This window comes from Mobula birostris, chromosome 19 (genome assembly GCF_030028105.1).
Source record: "Mobula birostris isolate sMobBir1 chromosome 19, sMobBir1.hap1, whole genome shotgun sequence".
NCBI classification, from domain to species: Eukaryota; Metazoa; Chordata; class Chondrichthyes; order Myliobatiformes; family Myliobatidae; genus Mobula; species Mobula birostris.
This window is the reverse complement of record NC_092388.1, coordinates 68,827,093-68,854,539: the sequence shown is the minus strand read 5'-3', so window position 1 is coordinate 68,854,539 and position 27,447 is coordinate 68,827,093. Positions and strand designations below refer to the sequence as shown.

At 41.7% G+C, this 27,447-nt stretch overlaps 1 protein-coding gene across 8 annotated transcripts in view; it reads left to right on the top strand.

The window, feature by feature from the left end:
• The window catches only part of trak1a (trafficking protein, kinesin binding 1a), a 261,339-nt gene extending 234,722 nt beyond the window's left edge, over positions 1 to 26,617 (top strand). For 3 of the 8 annotated variants that reach the window (XM_072283783.1, XM_072283779.1, XM_072283780.1), the window contains 9 exons: positions 4,474 to 4,604; positions 7,286 to 7,360; positions 8,011 to 8,148; positions 8,980 to 9,056; positions 12,711 to 12,950; positions 13,878 to 14,197; positions 16,667 to 16,993; positions 20,273 to 20,375; positions 24,649 to 26,617. In XM_072283783.1, coding sequence (XP_072139884.1) covers positions 4,474 to 4,604; positions 7,286 to 7,360; positions 8,011 to 8,148; positions 8,980 to 9,056; positions 12,711 to 12,950; positions 13,878 to 14,197; positions 16,667 to 16,993; positions 20,273 to 20,375; positions 24,649 to 25,447 — 2,210 coding nt within the window. In that variant the 3' untranslated portion in view covers positions 25,448 to 26,617. Of the gene's footprint in view, positions 1 to 4,473; positions 4,605 to 7,285; positions 7,361 to 8,010; positions 8,149 to 8,979; positions 9,057 to 12,710; positions 12,951 to 13,877; positions 14,198 to 16,666; positions 16,994 to 20,272; positions 20,376 to 21,195; positions 21,272 to 23,051; positions 23,126 to 24,648 lie in introns of all 8 variants that reach the window. The other 5 variants (XM_072283784.1, XM_072283785.1, XM_072283781.1 and 2 more) reach the window with 5 other exon arrangements.
• Positions 26,618 to 27,447: the final 830 nt, after the last annotated feature.

The following is a 27,447-nucleotide window of genomic DNA, read 5'->3' as shown; positions in this document are numbered from 1 at the left end:
TGCCATCTTTGAAATATCTGGGGAGCATTCTCTCTGAGGATAGCGGCATTGACAACGACATCCAGAGCCGCATTAAACAGGCATCAGCTGCCTTTGGGAGACTTCGGCGTAGAGTCTTTCAGAACAGGAGCCTTCATCCCTCCACAAAGGTCGCCGTATACCAAGCGGTCTGTGTCACCACCCTCCTTTATAGCTGTGAAGCTTAGGTAACCTACAGCCGTCACATCAAGTCCTTGGAGCGTTTCCACATAAGCTGTCTCCAGCGTATCCTGGGAATTACCTGCCGTGAGTGGGTGCCTCACACTGAAATACTTGTAAAGACCAACTGCAGGAGTATTGAGGCCATGATCACCCAGCGTCAGCTGCAGTGGCTGGGGCAGGTGATAAGGATGCCCCCATGTCGGCTAACCCGCGGAGTGTTATATATACAGCCAGCGACGTCATGGTCGACGCTCAGCTGGAAGGCTGAAGAAGCGCTATAAGGATCAGATGAAGAATGCTTTAAGGAAGTGCAAGATCAGACCCGAGGACCTGGAGGAGGTTGCTGCTGACCGTTCCACTTGGCGGCAGCTGTGTAGGGACGGGGTTCGTATTCTGGAGATGGAAAGAACAACCAGAAGACAGCAGAAGAGAGCCAGGAGAAATGCAGCCATGGTTGCCATGGTGTATATATGGCTACCACATATACACGTCCCACCTGCAATAGAGCTTGTGGGTCCAGGATAGGACTGTATAGTCATTAAAGATCTCACCATTAAAGGAGTGGACGTCGTCATCGGATTTCGATGGATAACTGAAGAGAGAAGAGAGAGACTTGCTTAGTCTGACTGTCTGGGTGTGATTGGCAAGCAAGTCCAGAATCCCATTACAAATTGATGTATGTGTAGTTTAGCGATCAACTTGGTGGTTATGGTGTTGAAGGCAGAACTGTAGTCAATAAAAAAACATTCTGGCAAAGGTGTCCTTAAGCTCCAAGTGTTCCAGTGCGATGTGGAGAGCAATGGAGATGGCGTCCTTATTTGATCCCTTTGCGTTCACCCCAGCCACATGGTCAAGCAATATCTTGAGAACAGACGATCAGCTTGCATTTGTGAGACTTGGTGTTTTGTGCATTTCTCAGAGGTACTACCGAGGGGAGTGAAGGCGTCAGAATTTCCTGGAGAGACTGGCTACGGTACTCTGGACGAGCATCAGTTTACTTACAAGAGCCCCTGCTTTATAATAAATCTACAGGATCCTATGTGAACCATTGTTAACGCAGGCAAGGCCCCTGTTTGATGCTTTATCTGTTGGTAGCTCTTCTGCTACTACAACTTTCCTCAGCCCTGCATGAGAAAACAAAACAACACAGGAGATGGAGTAGACCACTCGGCCCCTCAAGCTCACACTACTATCAATGTGATCTTGGCCCACTTACCTCATTGCCTTTTCTTTGTTAGTTCCCCATAGCCTACATTTTCATGATTGTTCAAAAAATGATCTGCTTACTCTGAACCCCTGCTGATCTAGCCTCCATAACCCCTGAGGTAGAGAATGTGGTACTTGCTGTAAGAAGTTCTGTGCACTTTAGTTTTAAATGGCTACCCTGTTATGTTATAAATATGACTCTTGTTTGAACTCCAACCTTATGGAAACATTTTGCGATCTACCCTGCCCCACCCCCTCAGGTTCTTGCACGTTTCAATAAGACCACCTTTCATTCTTCTGACTCATAAAGAATATAGAGCTGTGAGTGATAAGACAGCCCCCTCATCCCAGAGATCAGCCCACTGAATCTCTTCTGGATGATTTTCTTTGCTGGTTTGAAGCCAAAACATTTAGCATTTGTTTTTGAATGTGGGTGATCGGAGGGCATGTTCTACAGAGTTTGTACCCTGTAGAAGCCACAGGGACATACTATAGTGTACCCTGGAGCTGTTTAAAGATTCAGATGCAGCTATTCTCCCCTCTCCCTCCCCCCCCATGTAATGTTTGCCTATAGTATCTACTAGGAGATGATACTTGGGAGGACATGAGTAATGTGATTACTTTAAAATTGGGAAGTAAATAAATCTTCATTAAGAGACAATTAGATAGATACATGAACAGGCAGGGAATGGAGGGATATAGACCATGCGCAGTTTAAATTGACAATGTGCTTGGCACAGATATCTTGAGGTAAAGGGTCTGTTCCTGTGAGAACTGTGCTATGTTCATCCCAGCCTGGATGGATTCCATCAATGTAGGATCTAGGGAAGAGAGACCATTTTCACTTGCAAGGAATGGTTTAAGCAGAGATCATCCAGTCAGACAATCAACAAGGGAATTCAGTGGAAGCTCCTTTATTCAAAGACTAGTCAGAATGTGGAATTTCCTCCTACATTGGAGATAAAAGCAAACATTGCCAAAGCATTTAAGAAAAGCCTGAGCAAGCCTGGTGGGAATGGGGGAGGGAATAGAGGGTCAGACTTGTAGACACAGGTCACAATAGATTAGTTGCACTAGATGGCTGTTTCTATGTTGTATATCTTGTTTGAGTAACATTGTCTTTGTCTAACAGCAAAATAAGCTTTTTATCTTTACAAAATATGAATTGGTTCTCTAGTACCCAGAGCACTGTGATGTGAGGTCCATTGTTACTTTTGCAAATTCAGTGAAGCTTCATTTCCTCTGAAAGGAAGCCCATCATTTGCCTCGATGTAGAAGAATGATGGATTCTTGTGCTGGGACAGTGGTGTAGTTGCTAGAGATGTTGCCTCACAACCACCTGGGTTCAATCTGGACTTCTCATTCTGTCTGTGTGGAGCTTGCATGTTCCTTCTGTGGCTACATGGTTTTACTCCAGTGGTCTGTTTCCTCCCACGTCCCAAAGATGATCAGGTTGGGGTTGAATGGCCACTGTAAATTGTCTCTAATACAGGGGTGCTAGAGGTCATGTGGGAGAGAAAAGATGGTAGGGAATTAAGAGAGAAGTGTATGTTGCAGTTATATAATAGATTTATGACTCTGTAATATCTATGACTCATTGCAATATTCCCTGTAATTTAGCTAACAGCTGTGTGGATCAGTCATTGATCTGAGTGGGGAATGTTTACGTGGCCTGAAAACTGTATGGCACTTCAATAAAACTTTATACAAAAGAAATTGCGGGCTATGTGGCTAAAAAAGCTATTTGCATGGGAACATATCAGTTACTGTGTGGCCAGTGTGGAAGGAACAGTGACTCAGTGACTATTGGGAGGCCAAATCTGGAATATTGTGTTCTATTTTGGTCACTGTGTTACTGAGCAAGAAAGAGTGCAAAGGAAGTTTATGAGGATGTTGCTGGGGCTCAAGAAACTGAGTTTTGAAGAGAGCTTGAGCAGTTTAGGACTTATCTCATTGGAATATAGGATATTGACAGGTGATCTTATAGATTTGTATAAAATTACAAGAATAGAAGAGGTCAATGTGAACAGTCTTTTCCTCAGTGTTGTGGAATCAAGACCATAAGCTAAGGTGAGAGGAAAGAAATTTTATAGGAACCTGAGGGGAAACCTTTTCATCTGGAAGGTGGTCAGTATATGGAATGAAACACCAGAGGAAGTGGTTAAGGCAGGCACATTAACAATATTTTAAAGGTACTTGGATAGGAAAGGTTAAGAAGGATAGGGGTCACACACAGGCTGGTAGGAATAGTTTCAATGTAAATCTTGGTCAGTGTGTTCTAGTTGGGCCGAAGTGCCAATTTCTATGCTGCATGCCTGTGTGACTCTCTATAACTCTTTAAGTGGAGAACCAGCATGATCTTAGATGTTCTCATGATCTTCAGTGTCATGAGGAAGTGTGAAATCAGTAAGTTGATGCTGACAAGATTGCCTTGTGAAGATCAACCACCTGTTGAACTCCCTCTACATGTACTGATCTGCTGCAATGAGTGAAACTGTGTGTCCAGAACTGGATTAGAAATGATATACTTGCCATGTCAAATGTATGGAGAATCCTGCGTTTATATGGCTTGGTACATGGTGTTCCATGAATTGACTATTTTCTTTCATAATCTGACATTTGAGATTCCTTCTTCCTTTCTTTAACAATCACCATCACATTGTACTCCCTGGGACTGGGCAGTAATGGAGACTTCACTAATGGTATGTTACTCAGTACCAAGTTCACTTGCATTTTTATTTGACAATATTAATGTGACATATTTCTAATGACTGCAGATTGTTGAAGTTCACACTTCCTTTCAGCTTTATTTACTTTTGGATGGTTAGCAGTGAAGTAATCGAAGTGTCCTTCCCATAGCAAAGCAAAGCACTTCACATGACATGGATGGCTTCTTTGGAGGTCTGGGGTAGGCTGTTAGCTGGGGTTAGAATGGACAGGCAAGTGTGGCTTCCCAAGCATCCTGAGGCTTTTATGTGCAGCATTCTTTCATTATTCCCACCACATTCCTGTTTGAATCAAACTTGTTGAACAGGTACAATTAATCTTTCCCTTCTTACCCTCCAGGAGATGCAAATGTACAGCTGGTTAACTTGGCCGAGGAACTGGCAAAGAAGACAGAAGATGCAGCACGTCAGCAAGAAGAAATTACGCATCTGCTCTCTCAAATAGTCGATCTTCAGAGGAAGACCAAGGCAGTAAGTGACACTGGAGACCGCTCATACTGGAATCTGGATCAACAAACAATCTGCTGGAGGAACTCAGTGGGCGAGGCAGCATCTGTGGGAGGAAAGGAGTTGTTGACATTTCGCAATCAAGGGTTTTGACCCAAAACCTCAATTGTTCAATCCCTCCCCCACCCGACAGATGCTGCTGGACCCCCCCCCCCCCCCCCAGCCGGACAGACGTTGCTGGACCCCCCCTCGCCCTCCCCCACCCGACAGATGCTGCTGACCCCCCCCCCCCCCCACCGGACAGACGCTGCTGGACCCCCCCTCGCCCTCCCCCACCCAACAGACGCTGCTGGACCCCCCCCCTCGCCCTCCCCCACCCGACAGACGCTGCTGGACCCCCCCTCGCCCTCCCCCACCCAACAGACGCTGCTGGACCCCTCCCCCCCTCACCCTCTCCCACCGGACAGACGCTGCTGGACCCCTCCCCTCGCCCTCCCCCACCCAACAGACGCTGCTGGACCCCCCTCCCCGGCCCGACAGACGCTGCTGGACCCCCCTCCTCGCCCTCCCCCACCCGACAGACGCTGCTGGACCTGCTGGGTTCTTCCAGCAGATTTTGTTCCTCTGGTGATTGATTGTAATTGCTTCTAGTCATGGCTGCCTTATGGTATGGGTCATCTCTGTCCGTAAAACCCTGATTTTGTGTTTAGAATGTATGAATCATTGAAACTTGCAGCTTCTAAATAGATATTTGGCCCGTTGTGTGAATGTGCTTCTTGGACTTATTCCACTGCCGGGTCTTAGTCTGCAGCCCTTTCAGTGCTGGAACTAAAGAGTTATTTCTTTGTATCACACTGTAGGGCATAGTCACTTGAAGGGGGGCTGCCTCCCGGCCTACTTGGGCCTTAACATCCAAGGTGAGAGCTCTGAAAGTGATGGTAGATGGAGTCAGGCAATTTTCATTTAATGGTGAGGAATTTGCTTCTTGTGGGTGTGCTTGTTGATGTTTGAAAAAAGTTTCCCACAAAGATCTCAGGTCTCTCTGACATTGACATCTTATACTGGTTGTTATCAGGTGCCCAGTGGTAGTGATGTCATTGGTGGGTTGAGAAGCAACCCAGAAAGGAAAGAACATGATTTTTAATGCACATTTTAAGCAGAACTTGAAATAGAGTTTGTAAAATGAACATCAAGAGAAATTCTGTGAGCAGTGTTCTGTCAGAACTGGAATTTGCAAATGAAATTAGCTTTATTTAGGCCACTAAAGTCTGCTAAGCAGCAAATATGACTTTATATGATATTAAAACTTTGATTGCATCTCATGAGGGATGATCTCATATCTTCAGAGTGAGGTGACTTAATTCAGTTCAAGTGATTTGTTTCAATTCCAGTAGTGAAGGCTCGAGCAGCACTGCCTGTGGTGGAAGCTGAATCGTGGGCACTATCTTCAAGATTTCTGCTTTAAGCCGTGCTTGTACAGAAATCCCAAAGTTATTGTCAGTTTCACAATATAATGATGGTTGACATGGTACCCATCAGCTATCAGATTTCTGAATGGATATTGAACTCATGAACACTACCTCACCACTTTTTCCTCTTTTTGCACAAGTTATTTAACTTTTTATTTTATATATAGTAATTTAGTTTTAATTATGTATTGCACTGTACTGCTGACGCATAACAAAAAATTTCACGACATATGCCAGTAATTTTAACCCAGATTCTGATTGTAATTTTTAGCTAGTGACAGAAAATTGAATAATGTATCCTAATTACCAACAAGATGCTGTCATCTGGAGCCTGTCTGTAACAATCAATCTCTCCTTTGACAGGAATTTACCGGGAGCTTGGGAGTTGTATGCATACAGGACATTGGCAAAATGAGTAATGTTATTAAGCTCCATTGTTTTGCCTTGGCATCAAGGGAAGCCATGACATTAGCAGATCTGTTTCCTGTTACTTAAAGTATTATGGAATATAATTTCCTGTAGCAGGGCAAATTTATTTATCTTTAAGAAGACACCTAATCATATAACCTGTTATCAAATAATAAGTTTTTGAGCAATAAAAATGTAAGTTGTAGCTTCCAAGGTTGTCTTCTGAGAAACAGGATTAATAACTGATAATCATGTGGCCATGTTGGTTTTCTCAGGCTGTCCCCATTCCCCTTCTTGTGCTAAACACGTGGGGCAGTAGATTTAAGTGGCTATTATATATTTCCCTTGGTGTGTAATCTGGGGGTGTTGATTGGAATCTGGAGAGAACCAGTGATGGGCAGAGGTGGCCTCCTCATACAATACAAAGGAAATATAGAAATATGCCAAGTCACAATATAGAACTTGTCATATTTCTACCAATTGGTACTAACCGGATGGATTCAATGTAACAGCAAGGGGGCATTGTGATGCTTAAGTGAGCCAGCTATACTACTCTGAGACTGGATTTGAAGGGGACACAGGAAGTTCTGTTGTTCTCTACCAAAATAGATACATTCATGAGAGAGGTTCCACCATCGCAGCTTCAGGACTCCCTTGTCCACTGAACATCTCTGGTCACTTTGTAACTCGCTTGTAATACATTCTGAAGGAATGATGCATTGTAAGAAGAGAAAAGACATGCCAGCTCTGAGACTGGAGGCACAGGTTAACTAACTAATACGGTTATTTTGGTGATGATATTACTAAATAGTTTTGTATTTTCTGTAGTATGGAGTGGAAAATGAAGAACTTACTCAACATCTGAATGCAGCTAAAGATGCTCAACGACAGCTCACAGCCGAGGTAAGTGTTCATCTGTCGCTGGACTTGAACTCCATGAAGCTGATTAACCCTTGACTGATGTGTGCTGAAAATCTGGAAGGTAGTTGGACAAGTAGTAACCATCTAATTTAAGGTCAAGAGCAGATCCATTTATTCTGGAGATAGCTTAAACAGGAATGTTGGTGACAGGCTGTGTTCTCAGGAAGATGACTGTGGGATAAAGGTTAGCCCATTGAGGACCAAGATGAGAACTCTGTTACTAAGCTGTGAACTTTTGAAGTTCTCTGTTACAGGGATCTATGGATACCCAAGGGTTTGACTTTTGGAACTGAGCAGTTGGGAATTTGGATGGGAAAATTAGCATTGAGGACAAGGATATTGACTGGGAAGTGGATTTGAGATTGGGCATACTGAGTAGGAAAGTAGATTTTAAGCTGTGGATGTTTATTGGGAAACTGATATTAAAGGGTTTGGTCATATTGAGTATCAGGGCTGCTGTAAGAGCCAAGTGACCGTTTCCATCCACCTGGCGGGTGAAGTAGAAGATAGTGTGCCCCCAAAACATGATTTGCCGAAAATTTATGTTCAATTCTTGAAATGCATGAAGGCCAGGCTGTGTGTTTTTCCCCAGTGATGGTGTATCCTGAGGGTGTGTATGTTTTTATCTGCAGCTGCGGGAGCTGGAGGATAAATACGCAGAATGTATGGAAATGCTGCACGAAGCACAAGAGGAAATCAAGAACCTGAGAAATAAAACCATGCCGAACAGCACACCACGCCGCTACCACTCTCTCGGCCTCTTCCCTTTGGTAAAACAAACTAGCAACAATCTGTGCCATCTCCACATGCGGCCCTGTCCAATTCAGTCTTCACTCTCAGCCTCAGTCTTCCATTGCTAGCAACATCTATGCTGACCTCCTCTACATGCTGTCATGTGTAATCATGTTATCCTGAGGTGTGGTGACAGTACTACGCAATATCAGTTCCAGCATAACCTCCCTGCCCTAATATTCTATACTTTAGCTAATGAAGGAAAGATCTACTTATCTTGCTACATTGCAAGATCAGAGGACATACACCCCAAAGACCCTTGGATCCTCCATTCAATATCCTCTTGCCACACATCTCCTTTCCATCACTTCATACTTTTTGGATTAAGTTCCATTTTCTGTTCTCTGCTCTACTGACTATATCATCTTGATCTTCCCACAGTCTGTCACATTTCAGCCAAATTTGTATCATTTGCAAGCTTTTCTTTATGATAGCTTTATTATGTATTTAGATCTATTTCATTATTAATCTGTCTAATAAATGTTGCAATAGCTAACCGATTGTGTACAGAGGTCCATGGATCTCCAATGTTAACAGCCTTCAACCACTGCAATGGTTGAAGCATGGTCAACCATGCTCTCTGCACTGGGTCAGAACTCCTTGAACCTTAAAACATAACATGCAAGGGACTGTCTGAGAGTGGACCTCTGGGGAGGGAGATGAACTGGGCGCCCTAGTTTTCGTTATCACTTTCTGAAGAACACAAAGGAAGTTAGCCCAGGAATTGCTGCTTGCCCAAGATAAACTAAAACATTTGTAACTGGTGCTTGCTGAAAAGTGATGCTTTTTTCGTGTTTTATTTTAACCAGGATTCCCTAGCAGCTGAAATTGAAGGGTCAATGCGTAAGGAGCTCCAAATGGATCTAACACCTGCCCAGGAACAAAAGTAGGTCCTGTAAATGCCAAGAAAATTTGCATAATTTATTAAACGCTGTAATTGAATACAAGGTTCAATTAAAACATAATGTTTAATATAGCCAGAATGCCCCAGGAAGCTTCTCGGTGCTGTTATCAAGTAAGTGTTGATGCTGAGCATGTACAGAGAATTAGTCAGGGGTATATTAGCAGTTTCAAAGGGTGAGGACTCCAGAGTTTGGGGTCTTGACAGCTGAATGCGAGGATGTCAGTGGTGAATTGGCTAAGTTGAAGATGATCAGGAAGCCAGAATTGGAGAACTGAATCTTAGAGTTTGGACAGACGTTGCCAAAATGTGTATTGAAATAATGCTCAACCCACCACTAACTATGTTAGGCCAATGCTAATTTACATTTGATATAGCAGTATGGGAATGTCTAAAAGTTTAAAATGGAATATATTTTATATATACCAAGGATCTGCCTACTTTACCCCAGCAAGCTAAAAATGGATCTGTGCATTGTTAAGTTGTATTCAATTGCAATATGATACAGCTCCTAGAATATTTTGCAGGCTATTTGTCAAAAGGAAGGAGTATCTGTGATATTTTGTGGCATTGCACTGGTTCTTTTGAAGTTATATCTTTTGCCAGAGCATTGAGGAATCCTATAAGCAACCCAATTTTTATTGTAGCATGGGACGGATTTCTTTTTGCCCCCAAAGCTGAAATTGCACGCCACCTGTTTTTCTTGTGCTTCCAAACTGTTACAAGGACTTCCAAATCTGTGGCCTCTGCACCATTACACTGGTTGTATTTCAGGTCAGCTTTAGGAATGTTGCATTGCAAAGTGGACATTGGTTTGTGTATAAAAATGTCTGAATATTCAAACCAACTGTTGTTCAAAAACAGAGCAGGATTTTAGCCAGAACATCCACTTTCATGACATGAGCCAAGACATTTTGAATAACACTAACACAGGAAGAGGTATCACAGCAGATACCCGAGTCCTTAAGAAAGAGGGAGGGCAGTTTGGGAGAGTGTTAGTGGGTAGAAAGCCAGATTCAGAATAATGCAGAGGTCTAGACAGCTTGTAGGACGGAGGAAGATGGGCGAGTGCAGACAGACGTGAAAGCAGAATGAGGCATTGTAGCAAAACCCAGTGTACATCAAGCACAAACTCTGTACTGATGATAAACAGTTGGGTGAAACAGCATTCATTTTCTCTGTTCTGTGCAAAGAAAAATCTTTTGTGCAGCTGGAAAAGAAAATGCTTTGAACATAGGGCCTGGAGCAATTTCTAATTTCAACAAAGCCATTTTGTTCTGTTTTGGGAGCATTATAAAAGAGTTCCAGATTTTTATTTCAAAATAGAGGTGTATATGGAGGTATCTGTGTATATGAACTGTGCACGTGGGTCACTGATTTGCTGGAGTTTCTTCAATCCTTTACTATGTAATGAATGAAACTTGTTTAAACCAGAGAGCGCAATTAAAATATGTTCAGCTTTAAATATATTAGATGCCTGGTTATGTTCTGGTAGAAATATTGAAGTGAACTGCTTTTTAATTTTGTTACAGAAATCTGTGTGTGAAGTGCAACTGTATCCTTGCAGTTACTGTGTTTATGACTGAGTTATCTGCCCCTTTTATAGGCAAAAAATAGAATGTTTATATAATATTTTGATGATCTTAGCACTTTGCAAAGTACTGACTGCAGAGTCCAGGACTGGAGGAGCAGAGAACTGTGGAGGGTCAGTGATTGAACCTGATTCAAGGCAGACCACTGATCTTGAGATCGAGGGATATAGAGTTGCAAGAAAAGGTTTGTGAACCCTTTGCAATTACCTGGTTTTAGGCATTAATTACTTATAACATGTGGTCTGATCTTTATCTAAGTTACAATAATAGATAGGCACAATCTGCCTAAACTAATAACACACAAACAATTGTACTTTTCAAGCCTTTATTGAACACATTATTTAATCATTCACAGTCCAGGCTAGAAAAATTATGTGAACCCTTGTATTTAATAACTGGTAGAACCTCTTTTAGCAGCAATGATCCCCACCAAACGTTTCCTGCAGCTGCTGATCAGACTTGCTCAATGGTGAGAAGGAATTTTAGACCATTTCTCCAGACGAAACTCTTTCAGTTCAACAATATTTCTGGGATACCTTGCATGAACAACCCTCGTCAGGTCACGCCACAGCATCTGAATTGGGTTAAGGTCTGGACTTTGACTTGGCCATTCCAAAATAGAGATTTTCTTCTTTTTAAACCTTTCTGTTGTTGATTTACTCTTGTGTTTCGGATCATTGTCTTGTTGCATCATCCAACTGCTATTAAGCTTCAGTCGACAGACTGCTACCCTGACATTCTCCTGTAAAGTGTCTTGATACAATTCTGAATTCATTGTTCCCGCAACAACTGCAAGCTGTCCAGGCCCTGAGGCAACAAAGCAGCCCCAAACCATGGTGCTTCTTCCATGCTTCCCAGTTGGGACGAGGTTTTGGTGTTGGTGTGGAGTGTCCTTTTTCCTCCAAACATAGAGGTCTGCATCTCTGCCAAATATTTCAACTTTTGTTTTGTCTGTCCACAGAATATTGTCCCAGAAGCGTCGTGGAACATCCAGGAGGTCTTTTGCAAACTTGAGATGTGTAGCAGTATTTTATTTTGGAGAGCAGCGGTTTCTGTCATGTGTCCTTCCATGAACAGTATTCTTGTTCAGTATTTTTCTTATAGTGGACACACGAACCAAGGCGTTAGAAAGTTCCAGAGTTTTCTGCAGGTCTTCTGCTGTTACCCTTGGGCTCTTTTTCACTTCCTTCAGCATTGCACGTTCTGCTCATGGTGTGGTCTTTGCAGGATGCCCACTCCTAGGGAGAGTAGCAACCGTACTGAATTTCCTCCATTTGTAGACAAGTTCTCTTACTGTGGACTGATGAACATTCAGGTGTTTAGAAATGCTTTGGTAGACTTTTCCAGCTTCATGCATCTCTGCAATTCTTCTTCTAAGATCCTCTGAAAGTTGTTTTGATTGAGGCGTGGTGTACATACACGGATCTTTCTTGAGAAGAGCAGGTTCTGTCAGTTACCTGACTTTGTGTCCCTTTTATAGGGCAGGGCACCTCTACAACCCACATCTCCAATTGCAACTCATTGATTAGAACACCTGACTCCAATTAGCTTTTGTTGAAGGCATTATCCCAGAGGTTCACGTACTTTTTCGAACCCAGACTGTGATTGTTTAAATGGCGTACTCAGTATTGACGAGAAGTGCAATTGTTTGTGTGTTATTAGTTTAGACAGATTGTGTTTGACTATTTTTGTGACTTAGATGAAGATCAGATCACAATTTATGCGTAATTAATTCAGAAAACCAGGTAATTGCAAAGGGCTCACAAACTTTTCTTGCAACTGGATATGGTGCTAGAAGATTGTCTGGCTTCAGAAGATCAGGCACAATTTTGATGAATATCAGAGTTGGTGCTCAGGCAGAATGGTAGCTCTTGCTCTTATTTCTTTTGTTGCTAATGTGCACAGATACAAGTAATGATAGTGAAATTTTAGAATAACCTTATCTTGATGCTCGATGACTGCACTGTTTATCATGATGCAAGTCCTGCCGTCATACCCATCTGCTACCAGTGTTTGAAAAAGTGTGTTTCTTGACCCTTTCCTCCAGGCATCAGCAGAAGCGAGTGTTTGAGACGGTGCGCACGGTGAACCAAGTTGTGAAGCAGAGGTCACAAGGTCCATCTCCATTGAACATCCCAGGGTCAAACCAATCCTCGGGAATGAACTCTGCCTTCTCCAGCTGTATCAGCACACCACGGTCCAGCTACTACGGAAGTGACGTCAGCAACATTATCATTGATAACAAGACCAACAGCATTATCCTGGAGACGGAATCATCTGACATTGGGTAAGGAGGCGCACCAGTGCAGCAGCCAGTGCTGTTGCCTCACAGTTCCCGCAACTCAGGTTCAGTCCTGACCTTGGCTGCTGTAAGTTTGCAAGGGTGGTGTGAGAAGTAGAAGGGAGTTGATCAAAGAGTGAAAGAAAATAGTTTAAAGGATAATAAGTGGAGAGAGAGGACTTCGGGGAAAGATCTCAGTGGCAGAAGGCCAGCTGGTGTGCTGGAAGGTAATATAATATATAAGTGAGCTCTGACCTTGATGTTATCATTTCCATTAAAATAATTTTGAAGAAAGAACCAGATTACTGTTTATTCCGGAAGATTTATTTTTCATTTCTGCATATACGGGATGTGGGCACTGCTGGCAAGGTTAGCAGGGTTAAACCATTGAAGGATGTCGGTGGATAATGTTCATTAGTGTATGACAATCCAGCAGTTACATGGCACCATTACTGAAACCTCTTCAAAGATTCCATTGCAGAACACTCTTTTAACTCCACTGAGAAATTGTCTTTGTTTCTGAGAGTAAAACTTAATGATTGCATTTCAGAGTTGTTCTGCATTAATTGGAGTCACTCTGGCTGCTGGAGCAGTTCATGTCAGCGCAAGGGGTGATGCTATTCCCCACACCGCGCTCCTGGTGGTACAGATTTTGATTGGACTGTTGGTGCCACGTGGCTTTCTGGCTGCAGTGCCTTTGTTGAAACTTCCATCCACACATAATCTGTGTTTGGAAATGCTGTTTGAGAATACACAAGGCTTGAACAAGCCCCTAATATCTCTTCCCCAAAAAATGATAGCGTCTTATCGGAAAAGTCACCCCTCTGACAGTGTAGAGTTCCAACAAGCGGTTTGGGTCTTCCAGCAGATGCTGGCTCGAGTGCCTGCATAAGTACTGATTCTGGTGGTTTTGCTTTACTCTTCCATTTGCAGGGGTGAAGATAGCCACAAGAAGCTGGGCCAGCCGGGGACGCCGGGCTCCAGGGATCTGCAAGCAGCTCTCCGGCGCCTGTCCCTCCGCAGGGAGAACTACCTGTGTGAAAGGAAGTTTTTTGAGGACGAGCGTGAGAGGAAGTTGCAGGAGCTGGCGGAGAAAGGGGAACTGTCAGGTGGCTCTGCCACACCCACAGAAAGCATTATGTCCCTGGGCACCAACCTCTCTGGGATCTCCGATTTCACCGGCTTTTCAGGGATGTCTTTCTGCAGCCGCTCATACCTGCCAGAGAAACTACAAATTGTAAAGCCCTTGGAAGGTGATGTGAGGCAATATCCTCTTTACATCCTTGTCTTTCATACTGAGCCAGGGAGTAAGCATTGTCATGTTAATGAAATTGTCATTGCCATTTTGTTAAAATAGCAGTTGTGCTCCTCACTAACAGACTATCAAGTTCATAAATGGGAAAGGAAATTTAGTCCATGTTAGATGAAATATGAAGGAATATTCTGCATCTTAGTCCAGACCAGTTTTTCAATTTAATTTCCTTCTGGCATCTAAATAATCAGCTTATTTATTTCATAAACTACCTTTAATATTATTAGAGAAACAACTTAGTTTAATTTGCTTCACCTTTTTCAATTACCTTTCAGATGTGAAGCATGATATCCCTAATTCATTGTTCTTGTTTCATATAAGGATTTCCTTTCATTTCTGCTTCTGCATCGGTTTCTGTCGGAGTTTTCATTTTTCTTCTCCATTTGTTTTGTTCTTTATCATTGGCTTCTGGTCGTAAACCTTGAACTTTTTATTCTTTACTAAAATCACATTGCAAAACTAAAACACAAATGACAAATTGCCCCCACGATGTACCTTAATAGGGCCAACTTGTGTCCGTTGTTCATGTGAAAACTCATTAGTTATTTATAATGATGACCATAACCTACGTTGTTTTGAGGGACTGATTTTCCTTTGCAGTGGAAGATTTGAACATGAACACATGCACCCACCCACACATCAGATCAGGCAGCATATATGGAGAGGAAGTAACAGCTTCAGTTTCTCCAGCATTTTTGTGTGTGTTGCTCTGGATTTCAAACGTCAGCAGAATTTCTTGAGCCTATGATGTAAACATGAATTCTGATTACTGAGAGCTAATTTATAAATGATAACAGTTGGCAAAATACTATTTCCTAAAACTGTAAGATAGAGGATCAGAATTAGGCCATTTGGCCCATTGAACCTGCTCGGCCATTTCATCATGGCTGATCCATTTTCCCTCTCAGCCCTAATCTCCTACCTTCTCCCTGTATCTCTTAATGCCCTGACTAATCAAAAATCTGTCAACCTCTTCCTTAAATATACCCAACGACCTGGCCTCCACTGCCGACTGTGGCAATGAATTCCACAGATTCACCATCCTCTGGCTAAACAAGTTCCTCCTCATCTTCATTCTAAAAGGATGTTCCTCTATTCTGAGGCTATGATCTCTGGTCTTAGACTCCCCCACTATCGGAAGCATCCTCTCCACATCCACTCTATTGAGGCCTTTCAACATTCAATAAGCTTCAATGAAACCCCCCTCCCTTCATTGTTTTGAATATCCAGTAAGTATAGGCCCAGAGCCATCAAACATTCTTCATATGACAACCCTTTCAATCACTGAATCATTTCGTGCTCCTCCTTTGAACCCTCCCCAATGTCCGCACAATTCTGGGTTAGATTCGGATTAGTTTAGTGCGATGAACACCAGGGTGCAGTGAAATCCCTTGCCTGTAGCTCACAGTGTCAATAATAATAATCATTACAGCAATAAATATAGCAACAATTGCCAAAATGACTTCATGTTACCAATTCAACTGCAATCACATTAAGAATTACATGGTTGCCCACTGCTAATGTGTAAAGTATTTTTCACTGGTACCTGTTGAACTTTATGATGGATTTTTTGGATGTTGAATACATAACTTTGGTACGTATCAACCCACCACAGCAGTAAAGCCACAAGTTCTTTCCCTGTTTTATCCTGACTTAGCCTGCTGTGCCGCAACAGAAATCAAAGTGCTGCAATGTGTGTGCTTTTTGAGCAAGGACTCCCACTCCCCATTGTTATCCTGTTGGTTACAGCTGTCAGTGGAAATGCTCAGGTTCACGTCAGAGGGTTGAATATTTGTGTGAGACACCAGCATTCCTTTGGCACTCATGGGGAAGGAAGGATACTACAGTGACAGTCACCACGAAAAGAGCAGCAAATGGGTGTAAGGTTGAGGGTGGATTTATATTCTTTTCAGACTTGCACATTACTTGCCTGCTGCATCCAGAGGTGGAAAAATGCCTGACACGGACTCTAATAGTATGGTTTTCAGGGACTAAAGATTTCTGTTTGCAAAGGAAAATTTTATGTAAATTTGATTTACACATCTCTTATATTTTACCACAACCCACACCACATGCTTAAAATGACATTGTTACTCAACTAACAGATCCAAAAGTAAACAGCTCTGTAAAAAGTAAACACCGTGATCAGAAGGATAGTAACATTTCAAGGCAGCTCACTCCCACCTTCGCAAGGACAACAAGGAATGGGCAATGCCTAGACCCTGAGAATGAACTAAAAACTGTTCTACTTGACAATTACAGTCTCAAGTATAATTAGTATGAATGCATGTTACCATTGCATTGTTAACTATTGTTGCTTTCAATTATTGATAGATTAATTATTCTGCTGATTTGTAATTAATTTTTAACAGCAATCTCATGTGGCATTATGTTTGATGAATTTTAACAGGTTCAGCGACCTTGCACCATTGGCAGCAACTGGCCCAGCCAAACCTAGGAGGGATTTTGGACCCCCGGCCAGGTGTTGTTACCAAGGGCTTCAGACCACTGGAGCTGGATACTGAGCAAGTGTACCACTTGACAGACTATGAGGAAGATGAGCCAGGTGCCCGTTCTTTCCGGGGGCTCGCTACCTCAACCCCGGTGCAGCACAGGGAGACCTCAGGTGAGAGGTCGAATACAAAAGTGCCAGTATCACGCAGCGAGACGTTAGTGATGCAGTGTCAACCAAACGCAGCGGAGCCGCAGGAGTCAACCGAAGGGGATGAGGCTTCTGGTGAGGCAGCATCTCCTGTCACGTGAGATTTCCATTTGACAGGACGCTAAATGTTTGGTTCACATTGAATTATGTCAGATCCACTGTCATGTCTTGTTAAATGATTTGTGGTCAGGATTGCTTCTGATTTAAACAGTAATGTTAGCTGAGAAACCATGTTTCAACTGGAAATGCCTCTCCACTTTCCTTGTTTAAAGTGCTCATTTGGACCTCTTCAGAAGCACAAATTCATTTACATTTTGCCTTGATCACCTACCTCTGGTTTTTTGATCAGATTAGTTTTTCACTGTGGGGTGGATTGGGATATTTGCTGGGTATGTCTTCAGTCGTAGGTAGCTTTAGGTAGGGGTGAACTTTAGGTAGGTCAGTAATGAATCGTGAGTTCAGAGTGTGGTAACTCAGCTTAGAGCGGGAGACCCCTTGCTTAATGGTCCATCGCATAAAAGAAGGTTGGGAGCTCTTGGCTTAGAAGGTTGTGTCTGTTTGGAGACTAGCTGATGCCTGAAACTAGGACATGCTTGCATCTCCTATATAGAATGAAATGCGAATCTCTCAATTAATAACTATCCCTAGGATCTACACGTGGTGCCTATTCAGTGGCCTTTGTTTAAGCATTGTGGATTAACGGACTTCAAGAGCAAAAGCATAAGACTACACTCGATGGATATCTGACATAAATACTGGAAGTACTCAGTAGATCAGGCAGCTCCCATTGAGAGAAAAACAATTCACTCTGCTTCTCTCCCTGGTTTCTGCCTGACTTACTGAGTGTTTCTAGCATTCTCTGTTCTCATTTTGGGTACTGGAATGCCAAGGGCAAACCAATTTTTTACTTGTCACTTGATATTGTTCTACACTTAGTCTTCAAATGATATGCTTTGTCCATTCAGTTGGTTAATTGAATTGAATTGACTTTATTTCTTACATCCTTCACATACATGAGTAAATATCTTTACGTTACGTCTCTATCTAAATGTGCCATGTACAATCATAGTAATTTATTATTTATAATAAATAGAACAGTCAATGTAATAAATCAGCATGAGTTCATCTGTCTGATGCCCTGGTGGAAGAAGCTGTCCTGGAGCCTGTTGGTCCTGGCTTTTATGCTGTGGTACCGTTTCCTGGATGGTAGCAGCTGGAATAGATTGTGGTTGGGGTGACTTGGGTCCCCAATGATTCTACGGGCCCTTTTTACACACCTGTCCTGGTAAATGTCCTGAATCACGGGAAGTTCACAACTACAGATGTGCTGGGCTGTCCGCACCACTCTCTGCAGAGTCCTGTGATTAAGAGAGGTACAGTTCCCATACCCGGCAGTGATGCAGCCAGACAGGATGCTCTCAATGTGCAACTACATTTTAAGCTTTATGCTTGAATTTAGGAGTTTGTCACAAGAATAATGATTTCACTGCCGTGCTCAACAGTGGATGACTTACCATCGCATTATTGTAATCTATGTGTTTGACATTTTAAGAGATCTTTTGGTGTGGTAAGTAGCAGAAGAGTGTAATAATTTTGAAGGCACTTCCCAGAAGCTGTGTTACGCTTCTCCTCTCATTTACCTTCTGATAAGCTGAAGGCACTGACTTTGAGTGGCTGCATTAGTGTACGGATCTAATGTCTTACCCACTTCCTCCCCCACTCACAGCCTGGGGATCTTTCCAGTACTGCTCTAAGTAAGACTGACATATCTTGGAATTGTACCTGGGCTATGTAATTTAGCCACACGCTGACTTGCATTACTCTAACCTGTAATCATTTGCTCTCCCTTGTAGTCTTTCCATAGCATGATTGAAAGGCATTTATCACTAAATGAACTTTATCTAAAAAAAACAGTTTGAGTTAATCCTATAAATGAGCAAAAAATTATAGCAATTGTTATAACTTTATAACAAATTCTATTGTGAGTAAGGAACAGGAGAAAACCACTGGAGTCTATTCCATTGTTGAGATGATGTCAGACCAACTCTGTACACCAATATTTTCCTGTTATTCCTCACTGTCTCTGGTTAACTAAAATTTGCTAAACCTCAGATTTAGCAATTGGTTCTCATAAAAGTGAGTTCTGAACCTTTGCCATCCACTATGTGTCTGAAGTTTCTGAACCACATTTCTAAGAGTGTGGCTCCAGCATTTAGACTGCCTCTCTTGTCTGGATTTGTCCATCCAGGACACCATGTACTGTACTGACTAGTACAATGATAATACAGCCAGGGGTGTTGGAGCTCAGAGTGCAATTGCAGGGCAGTCTGTATGTGCTCCTCATGGAATACTTTGGTTTCCCCCGAGGGCTCTGGTTTCCTCCCACAGTCCAAAGACATGCTGGGTAAGTTAATTGATTATTGTAAATTACCTCATGATTAGGTTAGGGTTAAATCGAGGTTGTTGGGGGTTGCTGGGGTGACGTGGCTTGAAGGGCCAAAACCGCGTTGTATTGCTAAATTAACAAATAAAAATGAATAGAAATAATTTCTCTGAACAATATCATTTTCACATCATAAAAACCTGAGTCAAATTAACCCTTAACATAAATTCCTAGCTTGTGTAATTTCTCCTTTTAATTAGGTTCAGGTGTCATTCTGTAAAGCTGCCCCCGGTGCTGGGACTCAGAGGTGCTCCCAGTGCTCCAGGGTTGAGACTGGAAGGTGCTGTGGGGTGAGGCCACCCAGACCTTACTCTTATTAGTCGTTGGTTATTATTAATATTATTTCAATTTCACAGTCCCTGCTTCCCCAAATATTCAATCCATTGTGTCTTTGCACTATTTTCTTGTGTTCCCATTTCATGTGTCGTCTGCTCCATTTTCTTTCACTGTCTGTCAGCACTCAGGTGTGGGTTATGGGGGAGTTCTATCTCTTTTGTGCATGAACCCTGGAGCTGATTTTTGTTGGGTGAAATAATGTAATCGGGGTGTAATTTAATTAGCTTCAACCTGGTTCCAGTGTAGTAATCAAACTTCCCTGCTGTTTCATGCCTATTGGTTTGATGTCTCAAATAAATAAAATGAATTTTTAAAATGATTGCTCCTCACCCTTTCCAACCCAGGCAGACCATAAATCCTTCAGGAAAAAAAAATCCAAGGTTGCAAAAAATCGATGATAAGATTAATGTGGTTTAAGATTACCAGACATTTTGGCACAGGAGTTTGGACTGCAGTTGGAAAGGGCTGGAGTCTAGCACTTCATCAGGAACTGATTCTTGGCTTTTCTGAATTGCTGCAATTGCTACTGATAAGTGTGTTTTTTGCTGTTCTTTCCTCTCTCTCCTTTTCTTCAGTTCACTATCCCGGTAAATGTATGTCACACACCAGCTCCACCTTCACCTTCACTACTTGCCGTATCCTTCACCCCACTGATGAACTCACACAAGTCACTTCGAGGTAAGTGCAGACTCTGTCTAGACAGAGCAGTGGAGTGATAAGCCAATTTCAGTCTATCCCTATCTCATTCCCTCTGGGTACACTTGGAGTGGAACAATTTATTGTTGCTGTTTTCTAGTGACGTGGGGATGCTGTGGTGTTAGTCTCTTGTCTCCCTCATGTAATGTTGCTACTGTTGGTCAAGTTTGAATGAGAGAAGCAAAGTCAGGTGGAATGAGAAACAACAGGGTGAATGTGTGAAGTGCAAAGAAAGTAGATTATATTTATTTGGCTTAGTAAGCTCTTAACTTTTTTTGTACCTCACTGTGACTGTCCAGATCTACCCTCAGTACTAAGGATACCATTCAAATTGAAAATCTGTCCACCTGACTTGAGTTCCGATAACTTTGGCACAGATGAGTAAAATATAAATTTTATTAATCGTTGTTGCTTCTGATTTGTTTGACACAGAAATTAAGGGGGGATGAGAACTTCAAACCTTATGGAAGCTTTTTTGTTTTAAGAACTGTATGAACATTTAAAACCTGGAATTGAATTCTAAAGAACAAGCCCATTTTTTTTTATTAGATTAGATTATGATTTCCTTTATGATTTGGTCTACTTCAGTCATCTGACATTAATAAATTACAGAGTTCACATCTTTGTCCAGGAATTCTGTTGCAGACCAAAATTTATCAAATTAGACTTTTTAGCTTGATATAGAACAAGATGGAAAAACCTATCCTATGCTTCAGGTTAAAACTCTTTTTGTCTTTGAACCACAAAACTGGTTGATGTAAAATGCAATGAACAGCTCTTAACAGCAAATGGTTTCCCACAGGTCAGAGAATGTGGATGACGGAATTGCACTTTGTCATCGTGCCTGAGGAATTACAGGGCAAAGATTGACCATTGGGGTGAGGTACCAGCCAGTGTCCAAAGCTGACCTGGCCAGACTAGATAAGAGGAATGCTGGAATGTGAATGGTTTAGCAAATTTAACCAAATAGTATTCAACTACGTCTAATCCTGTTCCAGCTAACTGTAGTTGCTTGCTGTTCAACAAGGTTTTGTTACGTGGTTAGTTTGTGATACAGAGCTGATGTCTGAAAACCATTGGCCATAAGAAACTGGAAGAACTGGATGTGAGTCTCTGTCCATTGAATGTAGCTCTTTGCTGAGCTAGCTTTGCGAGTACCTGGTTAACAGTGCATCCAAGTGACAGATGCGGATAATTTACGATTACTTGCACTAATCTGGCACATGGGTGCTTTTTCCACTAATTAATTAAACTAACTTTAATTAAAATAAAAACATAAGAAAGCAATGGTACAGGGAAAAAATCTTTGCTTCATCTTGCACAGACTACAGACAGAGTACACAGTTTTATAATTTACCTCAACCATTTAATATTATGCAGAAAAGCTCCATAAAAATATTCCCAATTCTTTGAAGATGCTGATGGCACAGAACTCCAGAATACTCACTGCTCTTTGTTTGTTAGCCCACAGTTTGACAGAACATCAATCAAACTCCAATAGCATGAGACCCATATAGTCTGGTTGATCATCTTGCTCAGATTTCTGATGTTGGAACCTGAAGCAAAGAACAAGATGCTGGAGGAACTCAGCAGGTTGCTCTGTATCTGTGGAGGGAAATAGACAGTTGATGTTTTGGGTGACAATATTTCATCTGGATTGCCTGACCGGCTGAGTTCCTCCACCAGCTTATTTCTTTGATATTTCTAGTTGCATGTTCACCCTCAACCAGATGCCAATCAGATTCTTTTATTTGTTAATTGGCAAAGCATGGAATTGCTGGGAATAATTTTTCTTTGTAGTTGTAGAATTTTATGAAATTGTTGATGTTTTGACATTTGGAAACAACCGTAGAGACCATTATTATCCTTGCCCAGTGAATGTTCCCTTCAACTTCCAAAAGTTAGTTTCAAGTTGATTTGGACACTGGTATATTTTTCCCCAGTGATATTGACTGAATATGAAATGTTTTCTTCGAAGATGGTGTAAATTTAGAGGTCTTTCTCAGAGAAGCAATAGTTGCAAATTCAAATTATCAATCTAAGATTGGTATGATTATGTACTTGAGCAGAGGATTTAGATGAGTGTTTGTTTTACGATGCAAGCCTAACCTGGACTTTGTGACAAAAGCCAGCATTTATTGCCTGTCAATAGCACCCTCCAGGAAGGTGGTTGTCAGCTGCCTTCTCATTGTGTAGCTAAGGATCACATGGGCCAGATATGTTTTTGTCTCTGGAAGAAGTTTGTCAAACAGTTGGTATATTTTAATGACTCTCAGCCGGTTCTGAGTTTGCTGCTCTTGATAGCAGCTTTTCTTAAATTATTCCAGTTAACAGACCAAATTTGATTCCCCTGTTGCTAGAGTGGGATTTGTGGGTTTGGATGATTAGTTCTATAATGCTTGACGTTAGCACCAAACAACCACATTTCCAAATGTTCCATTCCTTTGCTCAGATACTCCATTGCTTTGATCAATTCAATGTCCAAGAGCCTAAAAAAAAGCTCACGTTTTATAAGATTTTTGTCATCACATAAAAATGGAATATTATATTGAAAATAGTTAAGAAATCAGTTCTTCAATTCATTTTTAACTTTATTTTTGCTTTGTTTTGGGGGTTACAACTGAACTTTTAATCATTCTTTCTCCTTATGGTTTGCAGTAGCACAGTAAGCAAGTGGCAATAATTACTGTTGGAATGTTGATAATTCCCACAGTATTGACAGTGAACTCAAGGTATCTTTTTTCATTTCAATTTTATTTTCTAGTGCAGATTTTGTTTTAAGGAAGCAAAGCCCTGAATCAAGTTATTTTCCACTCTTAACTTTATTTGGCACGTACTTGAAAATTCATGTCCTATAAACTTCTGATAATAAATCTGATACTGACTTAATTCCTTTGGGATTGTTCAGGTGTTAGTGAACCTTCAATCACATTGCTGCGAGTCTGGATTCACAGGCAGTATAGGCCAGGGCAGCTCAGCAGATTTCCTTCTCCTCTGAAGGGCATTAGTAAACTAGTTTGGGCTTCACAACAATTTGGTTGTTTCATAATTGCAATTTATGAGACTTGCTTTTTTAATTCCTGATATTTTACTAACCGATTGCATGTTCCACAGTTGCAGTAGTAGGATTTAAACACTCTGACTTGGTTAATAGTGCAAGCTCCCAAAAGCACTATCCAGCACTATTGCCCATTAGCTTGGAGCTAACAATAGAGATTTATATATACCTCAGACTCACTAACCTCATGACTTCATCTGGTAGAATTATGCTAAGATCCTTTTGTCCTTTTAGAAGTGATAATTGAGGCTTGTTAAATTAGAATTTGTTGCCAAGGACTTGGATCTGTTATAGAGCACATTTACACCACATATAAGGGTACTTCCCATAGGTGGCTTTGCTTTAATTCTTCGATTTCTATCCTTTAATTAACAATTACTGCCAGCTAGTCGTTTGTAATTATGAATCCTGCAGCTGCATCCATCCCTAAGAAATATACTTGTTCTAGTAGTGATTTCTAAATGGTACCTTGTTGCTCAAAACTTCCCCACTCACTCAAGTTTTGAGGTTTATCGATTAGTGAAAGAGCTTTTTTTTTGCTTTTCATAAACCTTGCGAAGCAGCAAATCACCTGATCATCACCCTTAAATTCGAAATGACAAAATTAAATATTCTACTGTCTTACTGAGCCAGTCTGTTTTTTTCTGTTCTGTTTCCACTCCTATTCTCTCCCACCATACAAAGATCTTGCATCATCTCAGCCTCCAGCCCGCACCCACCCCCCATGATCGAACTGCTGAGAGTCCACAGTTGCAGCTAATTACCATTAGTTGGGATAAATGTTACAAATCGGCCCTGAGCAGTTTCCTTTCCCTTGAAATACTTCTCTCTCAAATTCATCTTCACTTCTGAGGCTGCATTGAAATCTGTGATTTGCTTTCTTGTGTCGTTACACGCTCTGGTTTCTAACATCTGTCAGAAGTGCTGTCTTGTAGTTACTCTCTTCTGAGTGAAGCCAGCCCACAGTACAGGTAATTCTTTAAGCTGTTTCGCTATGTGTAGTTTTGAGATTAATCTGGTTTGCTGAGGTGATTGCTACATTTAATTTTGAGGAATTTAAAAGTCCTATGCACTAATTTTAAAAAACTGAGATGTTATTGTTGAGTGGTGCATGTTACAGGAACTGCCTTTTTCAGCTACTTGCTTCAGAACTGTGAAAACCCTTTTTGATTATGATTCTGTTCTCTCTTTTCCCAGCCTTGGCTCTGCACTTGCCGCAGCCTGTGGGAATTTGGGTAACCTGAAATCGACTCCAGTTGGCACCCCATGCACTCCCCGTCGCCTGAGCTTGGCAGAGTCCTTCACTAACCTACGGGAAGCAACTACCACCATGAGCACCTCCCTGGGGCTGGTGAGGTTGCTGAAGGAGCGAGGAATCTCTGCAGCTGTGTACAACCCACTGAGCTGGGGCAGAATGGGCTTCAGCACCAGCAATAACCTCTACACTCCCAGGCCAACAAATCTACCATCCACCCCTCCTAATTCTCCACTGCATCCCATGTGCCCCTCGCCCGAATTCAAAGGCTCTTGTAGTCACTCTGACACTTTCCTGGCCTCCAAACCAGCTAGTACCATGCTGAAAGAGATGAGAGGTGACAGGCTAACAAAGCACACTGAGAGCCAGACAGACGTCAGCATCTCCAGAATCAACTTGGTTGACAAGGTGAAGAGGCTCGGAATTGCCAAAGTCATGCAGCCCGGTGTAACACCCGTGCAAGATTCCTCAATGAGCGAGGATCAGGGACCCCTTCTCAATAGGGGCCAAGGTTCAATGACTGCTTTTGCCCAGGGCGCTGTGGCTGGTGATGGCCTTGCATTAGGCTGCCCACAAGTGGTCCGAAGTGCAATTGGAGGACTCCAGCTAAACACTGGCATCCGGCGGAACCGTAGCTTTCCCACCATGGTGGGAGCCAGCATGCAGATGAAAGGACCTGCTTCAATGGCTTCAGGAATTCTAATGGGAGCGAAGTTACCTAATCAGACTGACCGGCAATGAAAGGATTGAGCCGTTACTATTATATTCACTCTCAGTGTTTGACACATTGACTTAGTGCCTCTTAGGATTAGAACAAACTTTGTATAATATGTACATAGATTTATGGCCCTAACTTCAGTGTAAGCATCTAATTTAATTTAAGATCCTATCTATACATACTGTTTGTATATATTAGGGAAGTTTTCCGATTTAAGACGTGCACTCACATTGAAATGAATATTTTCAAATAACCTTTTAATCAAGACAGGTTGATCAAATTTTGCACTGTACTTCCTTAACAACTTGATCACACAGTACAATCAGAGAATTGGAGCTGCTTTGTACGATTGAAGCTGCCCATTGCCATGTAATTGTGCAGTTGTTATGGACATTCAGCAAAACAGACAAAATCATTTTAATCAATGCACTGTATTTTAAGGAGAGATTAACTCATTTCATTTTTAAAGCATATGGTTTTGTTATTAACTTGAAATGTTGTTTTGCCAGCCCTACTTTCCGATACTATGAGTTCCTTGTTTGAAGGATGGTAGCAATGATAGTCTGTAGATGTGAGAGATGGATTAAGATTAGTACTCGTAAATATAACAAAATCCAGTGTTTGTGTGACTTGTGTATTTACTTGAATAGGTACACAGGGGATGTTGGGTACCTTTAAAAACTAATTCTCATCAGCACTGTTAGTTTTAGATACGTTTTCAGCACATAAATTGTGCACCATCTGCAGACACCTTTTTACATCTTGCAGACAGAAGGGACTGCTGTCCGAGGCTCCATCTACAATGTACATCTTTGAAACTGGCAATTACTGCATGGGTTTTAAATGCCTCACTATTTCATATTGTGCAAAGTTTTAAGTAAATACTGATATTTTGATTCAGTTTTATACAATGTGTTTGCACATTGCTGGTAATATAAGTTGCCATTAATCCAGAGGACAACTCATTTGTGAATGTATGAGGATAACAAATTGTTCTGTGTATCATGTATCAATCAGTCCATTGAAGGAAGAAATGCCAAGTCAAATACAACTTGAAAGGGAATTTCTCCACCTATCAGTGTAAACATGCAGACATAAGAACACTTTAACACTTAGAAAATTGGGATATAATGTGTGAGAAGTTGCAACATCTATTTGTCTACTGAAAAGCTGAAATAAATCAGTGTAAACCACTTGGTTGTATGCTCATTTTCCACTGAAATACAACAAGAGTGATCTTTGATTCTGGTTGAAGGGGGTAGAAATTAAATAATGAGCTATACCTGTCCAGAAAGAACAAAATCTTGATAGGATGGGCACAGGGAAGCCAGAGAATATTGACAACGTAGATCATTGAGGGAGAAGTAGTTCTGAATGGTCCAGATATATTTAATGAGGGAGAAAGAAATAGATGGTTAGATAAAGAAAAATGTGAGGAGATTGGAGAGGTACTCGGTGAAGTGGTTTGGGCTGCTAGCATGTTACAGTGCTCCTATATTCGTCGCAATGCTGCATTATTTGCTTTAATTGGGATATTGAAGGGAATAAGGAGGGAGTAGGATTGGACCTGAATTTGATCATAAAGGTTGTAGGGGTGAGGAAAATGGTATTGGACAGTAGGACATGGGAAATGAAGAGAAAGTGGGATTGCACTGGATGGGATTTAACATAGCAGCAATATTGCATAGCACTATATAATGAAGTTTAATTATCATCCAAACCATATATAGATACAGCTGAATGAGACAGCATTTCTCTAAGGCCAAGATGCCAAACATTCAAAATAGCAAGCAAACATTCAAAAGTAGTGAGCAATATTATTCAAAATATAGAGCAAAGAAGCATATTCACTCAAAAAAAACTTATATAGTCCAAGACCCTGAGTGACAATGTCCAGCAATCGATGGTACAGCTTCCCGGCAGTGTACAGACACACACAATCCAACCTGTAATTTCATTGCTCAAATATGGGAGGACAATACCAATGGGCGAGGCTGAGCTCAACCACGCTGTAGTGCTTCCG